This window comes from Rattus norvegicus, chromosome 2 (genome assembly GCF_036323735.1).
Source record: "Rattus norvegicus strain BN/NHsdMcwi chromosome 2, GRCr8, whole genome shotgun sequence".
NCBI lineage: Eukaryota > Metazoa > Chordata > Mammalia > Rodentia > Muridae > Rattus > Rattus norvegicus.
The window spans coordinates 180174701-180194044 of record NC_086020.1 but is presented as its reverse complement, the minus strand read 5'-3'; the positions used below and the strand labels follow the sequence as shown (position 1 = coordinate 180194044).

Genomic DNA, 19344 nt, shown 5'->3' with positions numbered 1-19344 from the left:
ATCTCTCTTTTCCGTGTTCCTCGTCCCCTTTTCTTCTCCACCCCAACCAGGTAACTCAAAAATCTATATACCTCTAATCCTTCCAGTAATTGGCTGTAGCCACTTTTATTTAATCAATAGTTTTAAGATAAGAAGCAAGGTTTGCACAACAAAAGTTTGTAAACATAAAAATTCACTTGTAGACCTAGACCTTCTGGTACAGAATTTAGCATTACAATATATAGCAATAGACCAAAGCTCAACAAGCATACACATACATATACAGACTAAAACACATTAAACATTTATCATTAAAAAATTTCAAACTAAAGCAGCAGTGACATCCCACTATTCATCTTTTAGAACAGCTAAACTCAAAAGACTGACAATACCAACTGCTGATGGAGATGAAAAAAAAATGAAATCCTTCACCCATTGTTGGTAGAAACAAAATGTGTCTTCAGGAAGTCAGATGGCAATTCCTTATAGAAGTAAAGCATTATGCATATAATTCAGCACTTATGTTCCTAGGGACCCAGATAAAAATTGAATGCTATGTGCATACGGAAAACTCATATAATATTTAGAACAGTTTTATTTATAATTGTGAGAACCTCGATGTAGGGCTAGAGAATGACTGAATAGTTAAGAGCACTTGCTGGTCTTGCCAGTAAAAGAAGTAAATCTTAAAGGGCTAATAACTGTTTAATTCCAATAATATGACATTCCTGAAAAGGAAAAACTATATGATAGCAAAATAATAATATTGTAATAATAAAAAATTTCCTGGTTTCAATGTGTGGCCAGGTTTGAATAGGTAAAGCAGGGGAGGTTCTCAGGAAATGAAACTGCTGTGCATGATATTAGAGTTGTGAATGCATGCCACTGGATTTACCAAAGGCCATTGACCTGCACAAAACTTCAAGTGGCCTTTAGTGCATGCACATTTTAATATTATTTAGAATGAAGGAATAATTTGAAGATGGAATGTAGGGCATGATTTTTAATGCATATGAGTATTTTGTTTGCATATTAGTCTGCGTATGTATGTGGTTTGTTCCCACAGAGGCCAGAGAACATAAGAACTCTGGAACTGAACTTACAGTTTAAGCTGCCATGTGGGTGCTGGAAATTGAACTGGATCCTTTGGCAAAGCAGCTAGTGCTCTTAATCATGGAGGCATCTTCCCATATCTAAATATGATTTTAAAATGTTAGTTATATTGCACATGTGTACAGCAAATTAATTGAAAACGTTGAAGGGAAAGGTGGTAGTCTAATAATTCAACCATTAGCAGTCTCTAAAATTGAGGCAATGCATATTGAATGTGAGCATGTTGCCTTCTTTAAGTCAGTTTGCCTCAGGTGGATGATTCTAATACTGCTGCACATGCTAGAACTAAATCAGACAAGTCACATGATTCGTCATTTTGCAAAATACCTGGCAAGTACTTGTGACACATTGTTAAGGTTGTCAAATACATAGGCTCTCTGAGAGAACTTTAATAGATAGAAGAGCCTCTAGAGACACCACAATTACATATAATATGGTATTCATAATGGGACTCCAGAACAGAAAAAGGATGTAAGATTAAAAGCAAACAAACATAAAGTGGAAAATTCTGGTTCCTTTGGTAAGTCAGCTTTTTCAAATGTATTTCACTGGTCACACACGTGAAAGAATGTTTTGCTAAAGCAAACCCATGAAAGCAAGTTTTGCTAAAGCAGACACAGGTGAAAGGACATATAACACATGAAAAGATGTGTAATGTTTAGAAGGAATGTAAATATGACATCATAGACAGGGGGAGCTAGAGGATTGGTTTCCCTTGCTCCCCCTTGCTAGTCTTTGCTGACAACATTCATGTATTGGTTTACCTTTCATTGTATTGCTGAGCTTAACTTGTGGAGGCCTGATTCCTTATCACTGCTTGCAAGAGGAGGCTAAACAGGAGGTTTGGGAACAAAACAAAGGTGACTCACTGAGAGAGCTACGTAAAGGCAGAGGCTGGAATAGTGACCCAGAGAAAGCAACTTGTTCAAAGGCATCAATGGAGCTGGCAGGAAACCTGGTTTGGAATCTCTGACTATGAAATCTCAGAATCCGCTGCCATGGTACCAGCACTACAGTGTACTAATGTCAGAGCACCACAAGCTGTAAGCTCCAGGATGCCAGCACCACACCTATACCTGTAGTAATTGACCTTCAGGTCTGTACCTGCTATGGTTCATCTTGTCCCATTTGGATATAGCCTTTTCATCCATCAAAGGCAGGAAGTCACCTACTGGTAGTTAGAGGTGACATCTGCCAAGGTTCTCCTTCTCCGCTTCCATCCTCCAAACCCCACTGAGCCAGCTCAGTTCTTTAGCACCACTGTTAGTGAGCCAGGACAAGAACTCTAAACTCCAAAGCTTCTCAGTCAGGGGAAATTATCTCTATTATAGAAGATGCTGAAAAATTCACTTACTCCACAAGTCTCTACTGAGTTTCCTGGAAACTTTGGGAAATTTCTAAATTTCTAGTAATGATGTCAGATATAAACCCCACAGAATTAAAGATACAATTCAATGTGAACCTCTACTGAAAAGGAACAAGTTTCCGAATAAACATATGGGGAAAAGCTTGGACATGAAATTCGTATTAAACATTGAAGGATGAGTATAAATCAGCCATGCGAGTAAATGAGAGTGCAAGAATATTGCAGACAGTAAAATCCAGTCAATATTGTAAAGGTCTTAATGTCCACAGTCCATGAATAGGTCTCCTGAGAGAAGAGGACTCCTGAGACCCTCCACCCCAGTTCATTGTTTCTCTAGGGAAGGCAATGTTGTCCTCCTTAGTTACCCACCTCAAGAATATATAAATATTTTATTCTTAAACTCCTTTGTTATGTTTTAAGTTTCTCTATTTCTTTTAAATATCAATCCAGAGAGATTCATTATATCCCAAATTTGACAAGGTAACAAATTAAGATGGTAAACACCCTTGACTTCATTGTAAATAAAATCTTTTGTGTGTGTAGTGTGTCTTCATGTTCACGTGGGTGTTTCTATATATGTGTGCAGGTATATGTGCACATGTGTGGTTTCAGAGGTCAGAGGTTGATGTCAAGAGTCTTTCTTCATAATTATCTACTTTATTATTTGATACTTGAACTCTTACTAAATGTGGAATTCATAGATTGCTTGGGTGGTTGGTCAGTGACAAGGTATCTACCTGTCCCTATGCCATTGCACTGATTTTACAGAAATCCTGTGCTGATTTTTATGTGTGTGATAAGGACAAGTCTCAGAAGGCTGTGTTTGTAGAATAGATACAGCCAGCTCTTCAGCCCCTACATCTACAATATAAACCAAAAACTTCTGTGACTGTGAATAATATCAAACATTACATTTCCTAAATCACCAGAAGTCCATGGATTATGAAGTAAAGGGATAAGGAAAGCACCACTGGGTGAACTTGCCATAATACCAGAAAAATAACTCTGGAAATGTGAAATTCACCGCGCATGAAAACTATCTAAGAACAAGGGGGCATGGTGAATGGCGTTAATCCAGTTCCAGCAGACCTAATACCCTCTTCCAGCTTCTACTGATATCATGAATAGATGTGGTGCATAACTATAGAAGCCAGCAAAGCACTCACAAGAATAAAGTAAATTCTTTGAAAAAGGATGAGAGTTAAGGGATATCCTTGCCTACTAGCCAAAAATAAATATAATTTTTTACCATCATCAGAATACTACTGATGACTAGGGGTTCTCACTAACAGAAGTGGACTGCTAAATAGCAATAGCTTAGCACTCAGCACATTTCATGCACTTGGATTTTAACCCCAAATCCTTTCCACCCAGCAGTCATAGACTTACAAAGCTTGGAAGATGGGTAGTACTTATTCAGTACCTTTATGACTGACAGAAGAAATAGAATCAAGACAGGCATGGTGGCATACTAAGTGGATAGAGGCAGAGGAATCCAGAATTCAAGGGCATCTTTGGTTATACAGTGAATTTGAAGCCTACCTGGAATATATGAGATGCTTTTAGGAATTATGGACTGTTGGAAGTAGATCTCTGCAGCCCCCAAAAATAATAGCAAAGAAATATCACTGGACTCCAGTTGAATCGGTTTTTTGACTGTAAAATGGAGACAATATTATCCTCCTGTTCATAGTAGTATTCTTCTGTAGGTCAGATTGGGCAAGCTGCATAAAAGTGCCCTGGGCAGGTTGTCTAATACACACAAACATTTGATGGGTGGATGATGATCTAAGGATAAAGAAGTGAGCAATGACAGAAGAATTACAGAGCCAGAATTCAAAAGGATTTCAACAGATTTGAGTGGACTCTAAATCAAGACAAACCAGAGTCCTTCAGTGAGGCTGACAAATAGGCCTGTCAGGCATGATGGGGTGAGAGGTGGGATAATAGCATCTTTGATAAAGTGGGGGCTGATGGTATGATATAGTGGTTAGACAAGTAAGGCAGTCCTGGGAGGCATTGCAAAAGTTGAGGAAGAGTCAGAGTCAGAGGAAGAGGTGGAGGAGGAGAAGAAGAAGTAGGAGATGAACCCAAAGCTACACCACTGACTTAGGGTTTCACATGTAACATCAACTGAAGCACATTGTTTGTTCAAGGGAAAATTAGAATTTAGTTAACTCTGGCAGGCACCACTACTATTTGTCACTGGCTATAAAGGCTTGAGAGCATCCAGAAGACAGTTGGTATAGGAAACGAATAGTGACCCAATTCAACATTTACATGTATTTGTTGTGTGACCTTAAGAAAGTGACTTGATCCCACCAAACCTATTCTATTTCCTCCAGTGTAACAGGAAGCTAACTACTTCTCTGCAGATCTGGGGATTAAACAAAATCACATATGGCATGCACCCAGTACAGAGCATGCTCATGGAGGGGACAATCAAATGACAGAAGGCCCTCAGTCACTCCCAGGTAATTCTCTTTTGTAGATATCTACACTTCACTTTAACCCTGGCTCAAGTTCCCTTGAATCTTTTTATTCTTTCACAGGAGGGCCCTTCTTTACATCTGCCCAAAAGGCCTTAACAAATACAGACTCAGAGAAAACAACTGTACTTTGCCACCTGATTTCAAGGCAGATCAAGGAAGAATAGCAGCTCGTTAACAAGATCTGATGTAGCAAGTCTGAAGTAAGCCCTACTGTGGGGCAGACTAGGGAAAGAACATGGCTTAACATGGTCCCAGAAGTTTATAATCTAGTGGGGAAGTGATGGGCACAGGAAAAGAGGGAAGGAATAAAAAACATTGTGCCAATGAAGGACAATGGGAGTCAATCTTAATTTGGTGACCTTAACATTGAGACTTGTAGAATTGGATGCAAGCTGAGCCTGTGAAGGTCAGTAGTAAGCATTCTTCCTAAAATAGCTTTATCACTTAGGTCAACAGGATCCCAGCTTCCCTGATGAGAGCCCCCAGCTCCCAGCCTAGGGGAAACTTCTTACCTCAGTCTACTGTAAAAAGACCTCCAAAAGATCATACCACACCTCCTAGGAATTGCTCTCCCTCCCACCACTCCTTTCATGTAATTATTGCCTTCTCTCCTTTCAAAGACCAACTGGAAGTCCCAGCCCTTTTCAGATCTGCCTTGCAGAACCTGCTGGACTAGAAACACACCTAGACCAGCTATGCCTGCCTCTAAGCTCCTGAAAAACATACAGCTTCTTTAGAATCACCACACACCTGGCCTTCTGCCCTTCTCCTCCCACTATCTGTGGTCTGTGGTAGCCTCAGGGCAACAGCACAGGTGATTTTTCAGAATGGAAATGATCTCTGAATATCTCTAACTAAAATTTGATGCCATCATGCATTCCCACCGTATTGTTCCTTGCTCATTCTAGAATAATTCTAGAGAAAAGGCAAAGGCAGTGAGCAGAAGGGCACACGGAGATAGAAAATGAGATGCACTGAGAGGCAGAGATGTGGTGAAGATGTGGGAGGGAGATGAGCAAAGATAGAAACAGTGGAGGGAAAGATGCAGAAGTGTAGATAGGACAGACCAAGGGACAAGGAGGAGCATGGAAGCCTGAGGGGAGGCACATCAGGAGGAAGGGGCTTCACACAAGACAGCAGCAGCAGGTCATGTGCTCTCCAGGCTTGACACCCTCCTCATAGTAAGGCCACAGACTTCAGGGTGGGATACAATATAGATCCTGGAGAATAACTTCCCAGATCTCACAATCGGTGAGAATGCTACCACAAGGTGGAGATAATGAGTGGCCTAGGAATGAGAGTTAACTTGTAATGAATCTGGAAATCACAGCAAGTGGGATGGGCTGAGTCAGAAAAAATGCTGGGATTTTCCACTCTGCAGCAAGCATATAAGCCTAGATGATTGGGAATCTACCACCCTCCTCCTGATAGCCCCAACCATTCTTCATTCCACAGATGCTTAGTTGGTGACAATAATGCACCTGGTCCTGGGTGGAGCTCTGAAGATATTTCTACAAAGAGCAGGTACAGCTCCCAGGGAGGCCAGGATTGTGAGGGGAACAGAAGAGGGATAAGCCACCAAGAGGCCTGTGAAAGCACCAGGAAGGGAACGTTCTTGAAAAGCTAACCTTCAGAAAGTACCTTTAAAAGCAAGAGGAACTGGAGGCATCACGATGGTGGATGAGAACAGAGGCAGGCAGTAGGGATGAGAAGATGGGGCTGTGGGGTTTTACTCAGTCAGAAAGAGGCCACAGTAGACTTTGCACCAGGGGATGAGAATCATGCCTCACCCCAAAACCAGAGTACTTCTTTTATGAATTCACTGGAAGATGAAAAACAAGCCATAAACCTGCTTGTTCAATCTTACATAAAATAGGCACTTTGCCCTTGTATTGTTCCCTTTTCTGTAACTTAAAGAAACCTAGCCTTCCCTCTACTTCTAGTTTAAACTGTAGAAAATAACCATGTCAATGAGCTCAGGAACCAGGTCCTCCCAGAGGCCTACAGTCTGGAGGGATATGTCAGCACTCCTTCACCATAAGCTCCTTCAGACCAGCATTCTGTGGGTGTACCTGGCTCCTTCTTGCTCGCCCCAAACTTTGAAGCCAACGTAGTATTCCCCCATGTGGCTGAAGTTGGCACTTAGGGCAGTATGGTGGGAGGATGGGGAAGGGAACACCCATATAGAAGGGGAGGTAGAGGGGTTAGGGGGATGTTTGCCTGGAAACCGTGAAAGGGAATAACATTTGAAATGTAAATAAGAAATACCCAATTTAATAAAGATGGAAAAAACAAAACAAAACAAAACAACAACAACAACAAAAAGAAAGTACCATCCTTCCTCTGAGAGTCAAACAGGAGTAATAGGGGCAAGCACACTACAGACAATGATGACAGGACGGTGTGGGTCTCAGCTGAACACAGATTAAATGGCAAGAGTAAGTTCTAAAATCCCTGCTCACATTCACTCATTTAGCTCTCATATCAGACATTGGAGGCCAATGCTACTATACCCCTAAGTGATGGATGGGGCACAAGGAAGTATTTCTCAATAAAAAGACAAAAGAGCCAAATTGCTTGCAATAGGCTGCCTCAGAACTGTCCTTTAAAAAGCACTTGCCAGCTGAGTGCTCTGAGTTTAGTTAAAGCATAAATTATATATCCTTAAAGGTGGATAGTTTGGAGTAAACAGCAATCTAGACCATGCAAGCCTACGGAAGGAGCCTCTGTGAGAGCTGTCAGAGACGGGGGACTCACTAATTCACCTCCAAAGCCAATGACTCTCTGAGGCCTGGAAGTGGTGACTAACTGAAAGAGAAGGGAGCTCTACTTTGACGGATAGTAAGAAAAACCAATAAATCAATATTGATGACTTAGTCATATGCTTCTTTTTTCATTAATTAATTTATTCACTTTATATCCTGGTAGCAGACCCCCTCCCTCTTCTCCTCCCAGTCCTGTCCTCACCATATCCCTCCCTACTTGTTGAAAGAAGAGGAAACCCCCATTAGGTTTCAGCCTGCCCTGGAGCATCAAATTCCATCAGGATTAAGCATACCCTCTCTCCTTGAGGCATGCTTCTTTAACAGAATATTTGAGACATTAACAGATACTTGAGACTGGGTTATTCATAGTGAACAAAGATTTATTTTCTGTAGTCTGAACTCTGGGAAGTTCAAGGTCATCATCAGGCCAAGGCCTTCTTGCTGTATCATCCTGTGGCAGAGTGGGAAAGCACAAGAGAGTATTCATATGGGGGAGCACACGCATTTTGTTAACAAACTCACTCTTACAGCAACAACGTTAATGATTAATTACATCTAAAAAGGTCCATCTTTCAACACTACTGATTATCAGGGACTAATGTTTCTAATACATGACTATCAAGAGGTTCATTCAAAACCTGACAGGTGTCTTTGGGTGAGACTATTTCTTAGTGGTTTATGACTACTACTGTGACTACTTCCTGTATGAGAGGTGTTAAATTCACCTTTGCTGGGGAGTCTGTACTCAGCCTCTCTCCACACAGAAAAACAGAATCTCTGACAGAAAGGTCTAAGAGGTTTGCATTCTATCTATCCCTGCTGTGTAAATCAGGAGTGGCTGATACATCTCTATGTCTTACCCACTAGACAATTTTCTCCTGATTACATTTTTGTGATGCATTAGGGAAAGTTACAAATGAACAGAGTCAATCTAATGACATTCAAAGGAAGTTGTCTGTGAAAAGAAATGTGAGGTTGTAAGAGATATAAAAAAACTCTAAAGGCAAAAACCCAATCACAGCATCACCAAAGGCAGGTGTTGGGGAGTTCTGTCTCCTGTATAATGATAAAACGTTCTTCCCTCTGATAAGGAGAAGCTGGTGGAGATGGGGGTCAAAAGAACAGAAGGGCTTTGGATTCTCTTTCTCTCAGCTCAGCAAGGCCCAGCCATGCACAGGTGGACCATAGACACTGTACAGTACCTGCGAACACAGGTCTGCCATGCATGGTTGGTCCTCAGTGCACTCTTGGACAAGGCACAGATGACTGGAGACAGAGAATCCATTACAGATAAGTCACCACAGTCAGATTGAGTCTCTGAGTAGGTTACTGATATTGTCTCCCAGGAGACCGTGAAGGATATCGATAAGAGAAGACTCTGTAATTGCTGCACAAGAGAGGGTAACTAAGTGAAACATTAAATAAAGGAGGGAACAGAGGTGCGAGCCAAGATGAGAGATAAAGACAGATTCCCACCAGGAGAAAGAGCATACTTAGATGGCACTGGGGTCTTTTTCAGTGCTTGAAGTGAGGCCATGTCTTGATGATGTTGTATAGTGCTTGTCCAGGGGACAGGATGTTGGACACATCACTGTGGCCCATTAGCAGGTAGTTGGAGGCCAGGTACCCCATGGCCACAGCACACTGGATCAGGCTCTGGGCTGCCTCCAGTGAAGCTTCATTTGGAGGCTTTTCTGTAAAACACATTTACTGATTCCATTAAGATCTCAAAGCTGCTTGGCTATAACAGTGACAAGTACCTAGATTCCATTCTTCCCATCTCTCATCTTATGCTTTGCCACAATCACCATAGCCAACAATTAATTAGGCACAAAATAAAGCCCAAACAGCTGTGTTTTCTGATTCCATCTGGCCAAAATTTCTTTAGAAAATTAAAAACTGCCCTGGAATAGAACATTTAACATAGCATAAATTCTCAGTGTATGCAGAATGTATAGTACACTGGATTTTTTTATGCTATGTCATCACAGGCAATGATACATTCCTACATTATCGCTATTGTTAGTAAGGAAGGGCATATATTTCTCAAATAGAATATCAAGTTTTCAAATGCACTCCTTTTTTTCTTTGTTGCTCCATGCTTACCTTGAATATAGACAGAAGGTGAAATGGAGTTTTGGACTGATGTAGATGAATTGGGGGCAAATATTCTATTTGGGATATGCTCCTAGTAGCAGTCATTCTTTACTGAGAATTTTCTTTAAATCTAAAATATTCTGCTGACCTACCATGTACTTCCAATGTCACAATACTGCCTCCATTTTTCCTATGCTTCCTGAGTATTCCACATGGTTCTTCATTAGACAGAATTCTCTGCCCTACTGATGTCTTACCTACAAAGTTTCCCATAAAGGCAATTCCAAGAGCAATATCATTGTATCCATAGGTGTGAGAGCCTTCAATAGTCCAGCCAACTCCTTCATATACTACACCATCTTGACCCACTAGGAAGCTAGGGTTTAGTAAAGGAAAACAGAGAAGTAAGTTTGAGGAGCACAATTTGCTTCAACCACTCTAATCCTAAAACCATTCTTTCATCCATTTATCACATACTGTCCAGGTATCCCACATGTCCCAGTGTATAGAAATGCAGAAATGAAAAGCCAAAACACAGCTTTGCACTTTGCATTCATCCCCAGTACTGAATCTAACTCAGCCAAGATGACTGTGGAGCTCCTCAACCTTCTGAGCAATGCGTATTTTGAATATTGATACTCTGGTCCTGAAATGTTCTCCTCCATAGGCTGCATAGAGAATGCCCTCCTCAGTCTCTCTCCTTTACAGTTTTCTTTTTCAGGTGATTGCCATCTCACCTGCTTTCCCTGAACTACTGTGCTTCTTAAAACCCTATGCTTCATCCTTAGGACCCTGGTCTAGCTGTTGTCTTTCCACTGAGTATATTCACCCAGGCTAAACAATCATCAGCTCCCACGACTTCAACTATTTTCTGTAAAATACAGTAGGTCTAGGAAAAAAATTCTTACATTTTCTGTAGGTAGAAAATAAGGCATCTTAAATTCCCCATTTTCCCTATCAGAACCCTAATCAATGACTACCCACCAGTCATCCATTGTGTCTCCCATATTGCTTTTAAATTCTTCTATTACTTCCATCCAACAGCCACTGTCCAACTCCAACTTGATCATTGTAACAGTACTCTGCCCGGGGTCTTCCTTCCTTACAATCCACTCTTAAAATCATACCCAGGAGGCTGGAGAGATGGCTCCACTCTTGAGAACATTTCGGGCTTTTACATTGGACATGGATTTAGTTCCCAGCACCCACATATCAGTTTACAACCATTTGTAACTCCAGTTACAAAGACTCTAACATCCTCTTCTGACCTCCTCAGGTATCAGGTATGCTTGTAGCATACATATACACTTGCTGGCAAAATACTCACACAAATAAAATAAAATAAATGATGTAAAAAAAAACTTTTAAAAGGGTGTGGCTTTCCACAGTGCCCAGTTCCCCTTCACATAAAGTTAGTTTTCATTAGCTTTACTTAATTCTACATAGTAGTCAGGCTCTTGCAGCCTGTACTCTCATTACCCTTCTTTTGTAAATCCACTTTTAGGTTTGAGTATGCTGTGTTTCATTTCCTCAAGGATTCATGCTCTGTTCATATTTCAAGGTTTTGAATGTGTAGTTCTTTAACTATAACACTTCCTTTTGCCAAATACTCCCCCCCCAACCCACACATACATTAATCATGTGCCATGAAAGATAGTCCTCTTCATTAACACTTCTCTGACACCTATCTCCTCTCAAAAGATTTCTGGACTCATTTTATCTGCGCTCAGATATTCTATCACTGTGCTTAACATTCTGCATTGTTATTGCTTATTGTTTTTCTAACTCTACAATTCAATGGCAGGTTTAAAAGTTGAGGAATTAGAATCAACTCAGCTGCTGTTTGCCAGTTTGTATTATCCAAATTTGTACACACGTCCCTATTATCTCTTGTGATTATAGAATAGTCTATGAAAAGTCCTGAAAAATGAAGCAGGTTCTCTTCTACATGTTAAGTGGTCTGGAAAGTCAGGTAAAGCATTAGTGGCACATTGAAGAAGCATCCAAAACTAGACACAACGTTCATTTGTTACATCCCTAATAAACAACTGAAGTTTATTGCTTTCTAACTCCAAGTCCTACCTGTGAAAAACACAAGGAATCCTCTACATATCTTTTTCTGTTTAACTAAACTAAAAATGTTTCTTGAATATAATCCTGGCACGAAAGCAACCAGAAGAGAATATTGTATCTAACTCCCTGTCTTCAAACAGAAAATGTTTTCCCTACTATAGAGATGAGTCAAAAGAGTGCAGAGAGATTAAATTCCCTGCTTGGTGTGTAGTAGAAGACTAACAAGATTCTAACATCAGAGAAAACAAGTAGGACCTTCTTCCCTTTTCACTTGAACAAGCTATCTAAGAAGGCACACCTCTTCCTTGTGTTTCATAGTTTTGCTTTCTTGTTGCTTCTTATTCATTATTTCATTATGGCAATGTTCCCATTCACAATGGAGAACATAACATGCCTGAGTGGTTAGGTAGCCCAAGCTATGGCCTGAATTCTACTCAATCCATATTCTTTCAAGAATAATGTATGACACCTGTGTAAAAACACCACCAGCTCTGCTCTCCATGGCTCTGAAGAAACATGTCATTTTCCACTTACTGATATGCAATGTCACAGAAATCTTGTTTGTCCATGTGAAAGGACTGTGTGTCTCTCACACGAATCAAGCAGTCTGCAGATTCATTGCAGCTTTCTCCAGCAGTGTGGATGATGATGACAAATTTGGCTGGAAGGTTCATCTGAGAGCAATGTGTCTCTCTGGCTTCCCAAGCAGTCCGTGGTATGATATTGGGGCATGCTATAACAAAGTGAAAAACCAAAGTGGATGAGAATTTGCTTTGGACTGTCATGAAAACAACATACAGCCAGAGGCTGGTTCACACAAAATGCTTGTGTCCTGCCAATATTAATGTCTTCTAATGTGAACTTCTAGCAGGAATCTGGAAAGGGTAGTTGCCTGGATCAGAGGGTTTTAATGGCACAGAAACCAATATGAAAGCTGAAAGGAGCAGACTGGCTAAGCAAAGTCACAGCTGTATATTCTTCAAAATACAAGATAGATATATGCTTGTATGTGTGCCACATAATAAGGTAATATGTACAAAACAGCTTACTCTTTAAACTTATCAAGTTTGTGTGAAAATATGAATTCTACAGAGAACTCATAATGTTACAGAATTATCATTATTGATGAAATACCAGCCCAAATGCAAAATCATTTTTGTAGAAATTTATAACATTAAAAAATGAAATTTAAAATATCACTGGATCTGAGAAAAAGGCTGTGTTAGCAGAAAGCTAACAACATACTGAAAGTGATTATTCATTTTATTGGTTTCAATTTAATGGTCATTTTCCCAAAGTAGCACACCATTTTCACTATTCCTTAGCATAACCATTATAATGTCAGTATTAAGTATAAATTCCAAATTTCTTAGCACCATGGAAAAGGTTGGCTGGCTTTGGAAAGGTAGGTGTGTGTGTGTGTGTGTGTGTGTGTGTGTGTGTGTGTGTATGTGTGTGTGTGTGTGTGTGTGTTTTCCCATAGTATATAAATATATCTACTCATTTTCCCTCTTACTTTCCTGTCTTTCACCTATGCTGTCTAACACACTTCATTTGTATCTTGTATATTGTTCATGTTTTGACTTTCCTCACTGAAGTGACTGTTCCTTGATGGTAGGAGTTTTGTCTTTTTTTTAACTGATACATGGCAAGTCTGAAGATTTAGTGTTTCTTGTAGACTCAGTAAAAATATGAGTGTACACTTATTTATGGCAAGAATGGGCTAATGATAATAACATTTTGGTGAGTTGGATAGCCCTGGGAAAACCTGTCTCCTTAACTTCTCCAATTAATAGGGACATTGTCCAGTATTAAATACTTTTCTAACTTTCCCAATTTCATAGTTATGACACATGTGAGATGTTCCAGGTCCAAGAAACCCTTGGAAATCTAACAGGAGAACACTCCCAAATATATTTGGGGGGTAATGCAATGCTGGGTATGTTAGGTTGAGAATCTGACCTTTTTTGGGTATCTCTGAGTGTTGAGGAACCAAACAGGTTTCTTCTTTTAAAAGAAATGGCTGAATGTACTTGGGTGACAGGTAGCCATTCAGGATGGCAAAGAAGATCAGGTCCTCTGTAGCTGATAGAGCAGCAGGACTGGGGCTGCTTCCTTCATGGGAGTAATATGAAATAAAAACTGTTAGTAAGAAACTGCATGCTGGACAGCACCCACAGTGAGGGCAAATCTCTAGCAAACCTGAGTGACTAGTAGAGAGGAAACAAAAAGATAGGCAGAAAGAATGCTTGGTCAGAAATCTAAGCAACCACAATTAGGATCTCTTCAAAGTGCCAAACCCGGACTAATTTTTTCCTTGTTATTGACCAATTAACCTTCAACATCATCCCTGCCCTCTATTATGCTCTGATTGGTGGTGGAGGAGCATATAAACTACTTCAAATTCCTTGCTTTGCCTACTAGTCTCTGTCTTTATCAATAAAAGATACTAAAGGAAGAAATAATCCATGCTTAAGTGCCTCTGTCAACTAATAGATTAGTAGCAGATGACTTCAGATTTCATTGGCCATAACTATCAACTCCATATAAGGGGCAGCTTCAGCAACATATCAACAAGTATAGACCATAGAGGAGGAAAAATCTGCAGGTCATAGAGTGCAACAGCAGAAAGGATTTCCAGAACCAGTGATTATCAGGGATGACAAATACAGTGTAGGTTACAAAGATATAAGCATTGGCAAAAGCAAGTAGAGGAAGCAGATGGGCCACTTTCTGAGTCTGGAGGAAATTAGCATTACCTATCTTACTGCCAAAGAAGGCAATGCCCAGGGAAACATTATTGTAGCCTTGAGTGTGCAAACCTTGGACATGCCAACCGACACCTTCATACACCTTGCCATCATTCCCAACCAGGAAGCTGCCAAGGAAAAATAAAGATTTAGTGGTAAACCTTTGTATGAAGAAAATTCAACAAGCAGTCAACCATTGAACCATTGAAAGGGGTTCCCATTGGAGAAGTTAGATAAAGGACTAGAGGAGCTGAAGAGCGACCCCATAAGGACAACAATATCGAAAAGCCAGAGCTCCACCCAAAGAGTACACATGGACAGACCCATGGCTCCAGCTGCATATGTAGCTTTTTGGGCACCAATGGGAGAACAAGCCCTTGGTCCTGCCAAAGCTGGAACCCCTAGTATAAGGGAATTTCAGATCAGTGATGCAGGAAGGGGTGGGTGGTTGGGGGGGAGCACCCTCATAGGAGAAGAGGAGGGGGAGATAGGACAGGGTGTTTATGGATGGGAAACATGGAAAGGGGGATAATCTTAGAAATATAAATAAAAAATATCTAATAAAAATAGAAAATTCATTTCCCTAAAGCGGTCCTAGAGACTCATAAAAGAATGAACTTTGAATAACATAACAATGGGGAACAGGTAATTTTAGACCTTCTAAAGAAATAGGAATATATGTAAATTTTGGTTTTGACTTAGATTATGTTTTTCACATGAAATTCCCCTTAGATTACATGTGTTTCTCAGTTAAGAAGTACTCATTTTATTTAAAGTGGAATTTGAATGTGTGACTTTCCAGTGTCTAAGGACAATTAATTCCATCTTTTCAAGTGCCTGCTAGTTAATTCATTATGTTGTTATTATTATTTGGGATGGGCAGGCTTTGAAACATTTTCTTGGCCTTTTAAAGAGGCTTGCCTGGAACTTACTGCAGAGCATAAAGCTGGCCTTTAAGTCATGGCAATCCTCCTGCTATAGATTCATAAGAGTTGTGATTACAGTTATTCATCCCTACACCCAGCTGAATATATCATATTTTTTGTTTCTGTCTTTAACTATAAGACCAAGTACTTGAGTATTCTCTAAAACAAGCAACCTGAAATAAAGAGTTTATTCACACAGATTCACACAGGTTCTTAATCACAAAAGGTTTTTTTGTTCATTTTTGTTTAATTTCAAATCATGTCTAAATTCTTTTATTCTACTATTTTTAAAAATTTCTGTCCATTCTGCCTCTCTCTCTAGTTTTTAATCCAACCTTGAAAATGATGTTTCATGACTCTTGCTATATAGAACCTTCTACTAGATCGTGAATTTCAGAGAAAACTCAACAAAGAAAGAACAATTTCCAAGGTTAAGTAATGCCCCTGCTCCAAGGCAGGCTTTTTCCTTTTTTCTGAGATCCTTTGGAAGCATGCCCATCACTGTTCTGCTTTTTGATGTTCCCCGTAGTACATCTGTTATTTCTTCAGAGACCTTGATTGGATATTTCAGAACTTATTTCTATTTGCATTTTAAATTCCCCATGTCTACTCTTTCTTCTTCATATAATGGTGAGCTTTCTTATTCTTGAGGTTAATGAGAAAAACCTTCAATAGACCCCTTAAATATATACTCACTGTACAATGTAAAAATCTTTTATGCCTCACACTCATATCAACACAGGGATTCTTCTTTATCATTCCCCATGCCCACTCATCCCCTTGTCATATCCAGTGGTCATTCAGGGTAGTATATGGGAAAATGCTTCATGCAACTGAGCCCTGACTAGAAGCAAATAAGAGTGGGCTATATCAACACACAGTTTTGACATAATTCTGAATCCATGCCCTTTGCCATGTGCTACTTTCGGATTCCATAGACTGTAGCATTTTCCTTTAGTTAATGAAGAGAGTAACCCTTCTCTTCCACACTGCTACCAGTTGGGTAATAGCAATGAAGACCCTTGTGATCTATCGTGCTGGGTGTTTCCAGGCCTGGCAGCACTTGGTACATAACTTTCTGTGTGTCCTTTCATGATCTTCCAGAGTAAAAGAACTTTGAATACCGAGCTTAGAGTTGTGCCTCCAAATTGTTCTGGATTTGTTTTTTAGTTCTTTTTTTCTAACACTCTTTTGTCACAAACACAGCACAAATGAAGCTCTGAAAATAGAAGCTATGGAATAAGAAAAACAAGGAGAATGCTTCAAGAAGTAACATTAAGCATTTGCTTTGGAGATCTCACCAGTCTCTTACTTGAAAGCCACATCACACCAGCCTTTGTTGTGGACATAATGGGAGTGTAGAACCCGCAAAACCTGGCTGCACGAGGTCTGATCTTGGCATTGCATCCTGGTAACCTGCTCTATGATGAGGTAGGGCACAGGCAGGCTCAGTGGGACTCTGCAGGTGAGTGAACTTGCTCCCCACACTTTTCGGGAAACTATGGTAGGACTGCCTGTAAGAGAGACCACAGAACAGCATGTAAAAGACCCTACTGAAATCACTAACCCCCTATCTATGGTGTATGGAAGTCCTAAAAGGAGCTTCCACCCAAAACCTTCTATTTTCATCTCTATAGCTCAGTCTGGACCAGAACTCATCCAAATCTCTTCTCTCTGTTAAATTGCCTGTTTTGTAGGAGCAACTGCTGAAATTATGAACCTCTTTGTATCTTTAGGAATGGAGCATAAGAAATATGGGATAGAAGGACTCAAGAAAGAGCCTAGAGAAAATTATCTTATTTAAACTATGGAGTCCTGTGGAAGGCACAGTGATTCATATATTTCTGTCTCCAGGAACAATATGTGTTTCATACATCTGTTAAGTTTGGTTCAGATAATGGCAATCTTCTTAGTTTGTGCTACTTAATGGGTATGCACGTTTCTGTTGGTAGTTATGCATGTAACTCAGGGAAAGCAATGCTGTTCTAATTATGGGTGAGGGAAGGCTTCGGTGCTGCTAGGGGGTAGGTTGAACAAAAGTGGATATAATTAAGGTTTCACTAGTGCAGGATACTGGGACAATATTTCCCACAGCACCCTGGGAAATAAAGAACAGTCATCATCCAGAAAGTAGTCATATACAAAGCAGAACTAGCCAACTGACTGAGGCCTAGTATCAACTCATTTCCACATATAGGCAAGTTACTTCCTCATCAGTCCCTTGTATCCTTATCCACAAAATGAAAAGATTAACTACGTACTCTTTGATTTGTGAGTTTCTCCAGCACTAATTTCATGCAATCTAGTAGCATGTCTACTTAAGAGTAGAAGGCCAAGAAATAATTACGTTATCACAGAAATGTGAAAATATGCTCAGCATCAGAATGACCAAACTCTAATCCATTTAATTCAACAGAATTCACTTATATTTTCTTCTTGTTGAATCACTTTGTAAAATAATAAGACACATTGAGATACTGTACAGGCAGCAGCATTTCACTAACGATTATTATTCATAAATGTTAACTTTGTACTGGGTGTAACTATGATGATGATGATAGTAGTGGTGGTGATGGTGACAATAATGACAAAGACAAGATGGTGAGATAATTAGAGATATAAATTACCTCATGTTCATTATTTGAACAGTGTGTTAAACCTTTATAGTCAAACTGACTAGATATAGAATCATTGAAGAGACAAAGCTCTAAGCTTGTCTATAAGGGATTATCCAGATTGGGTTAGTTAAACTGGGAAAAATCTGCCCTTAATTTAGGTAGCACATTCCATTAGCTGGGGGACCAGAATGAATAAGAGGAAGTAGAGCACCAGCATTCACTACTCTTTGCATTACAGATGTGGAAAAAAGTGACCAAATACCTTAAGTTTCTGCCACCACGTTTTCTGAACATTTTGGTATACGTACACACATGCATATATATATATATATATATATATATATATATATATATATATATATACACAAACATACATCATGGAACTACAAGCCAAAATAAACCTTTTTTCCAATATTTTGTTATAGAAAAGTAATCAATACATTAACTAATTGATTCACTAATATCAATTAGTCTAATATCAATATCAAGAAGTGGTTGGTTGGTATATTCTTTATTTTATGAAATCAAATAAGAATCATATATTAACTTGTGCATGATTGAAAAGATCACTACAGCTGGCAGTACTGGAAATTGGTCAATTCCCGAGCAGTGCCACAAGTTTCAGATCTATACATGTTGTAGTAAAGACAGTATTGGTAACATTTTTGCTAAATGAAAAAAGTTGTGTGTACCTCAAAAAAAGCACTTTTGATAAGAAGAAAAAAACTTACCACAGGCCACAAGACTCAGAGCAGAGAAGGCAAGAAGCCTGCACAGCATCTTCAAATGGTCCCAGGACACCAGCGTGGAGTCTGGTAGTCAGTCCTGGAGGGAGCTGGCCTTGGAGAACACTGACAGTTAAAATGACTATGCTAACTGCATAGCACCCTGTTTGTTTCTCTATTGCCTGGTTCACTTCTGAGGACCAGCACATGGCCCAGGCTTCCCACAGGTATCTGGAGATGACAGTTCCATAATGTGCAGATCCTATTATCTGTATCTAGCAGGCCCCCTCCACACCCACATTCTGCAGGTTCTTTGCAGTGGAGGTAGCTGATACTGAGCCTTTCACAGTGGGCAAAGGAAACTATGTCTAAAGTCCTTCAGTAGTAGTAGTAACGGCTTTGTATAAATTCTTTCTGTATAAATTCATTTCTCATACTAC

The 19344-nt window shown here is 39.8% G+C and overlaps 1 protein-coding gene across 1 annotated transcript; it reads right to left on the bottom strand.

Annotated features, from left to right (window-relative positions):
* Nucleotides 1-8037: 8037 nt before the first annotated feature.
* On the bottom strand, nt 8038-19114 carry Pglyrp3 (peptidoglycan recognition protein 3). The gene is made up of 8 exons (NM_001191961.2): nt 18911-19114; nt 16874-17075; nt 14645-14763; nt 13848-14000; nt 12420-12618; nt 10070-10188; nt 9209-9409; nt 8038-8166 (listed from the first exon to the last, which is right to left on the bottom strand). Exons 1-7 carry the CDS (start codon nt 18957-18959, stop codon nt 9231-9233), a joined length of 1020 nt encoding a protein of 339 aa, NP_001178890.1. The 5' UTR covers nt 18960-19114; the 3' UTR covers nt 8038-8166; nt 9209-9230.
* Between the last annotated feature and the right edge of the window lie 230 nt (nt 19115-19344).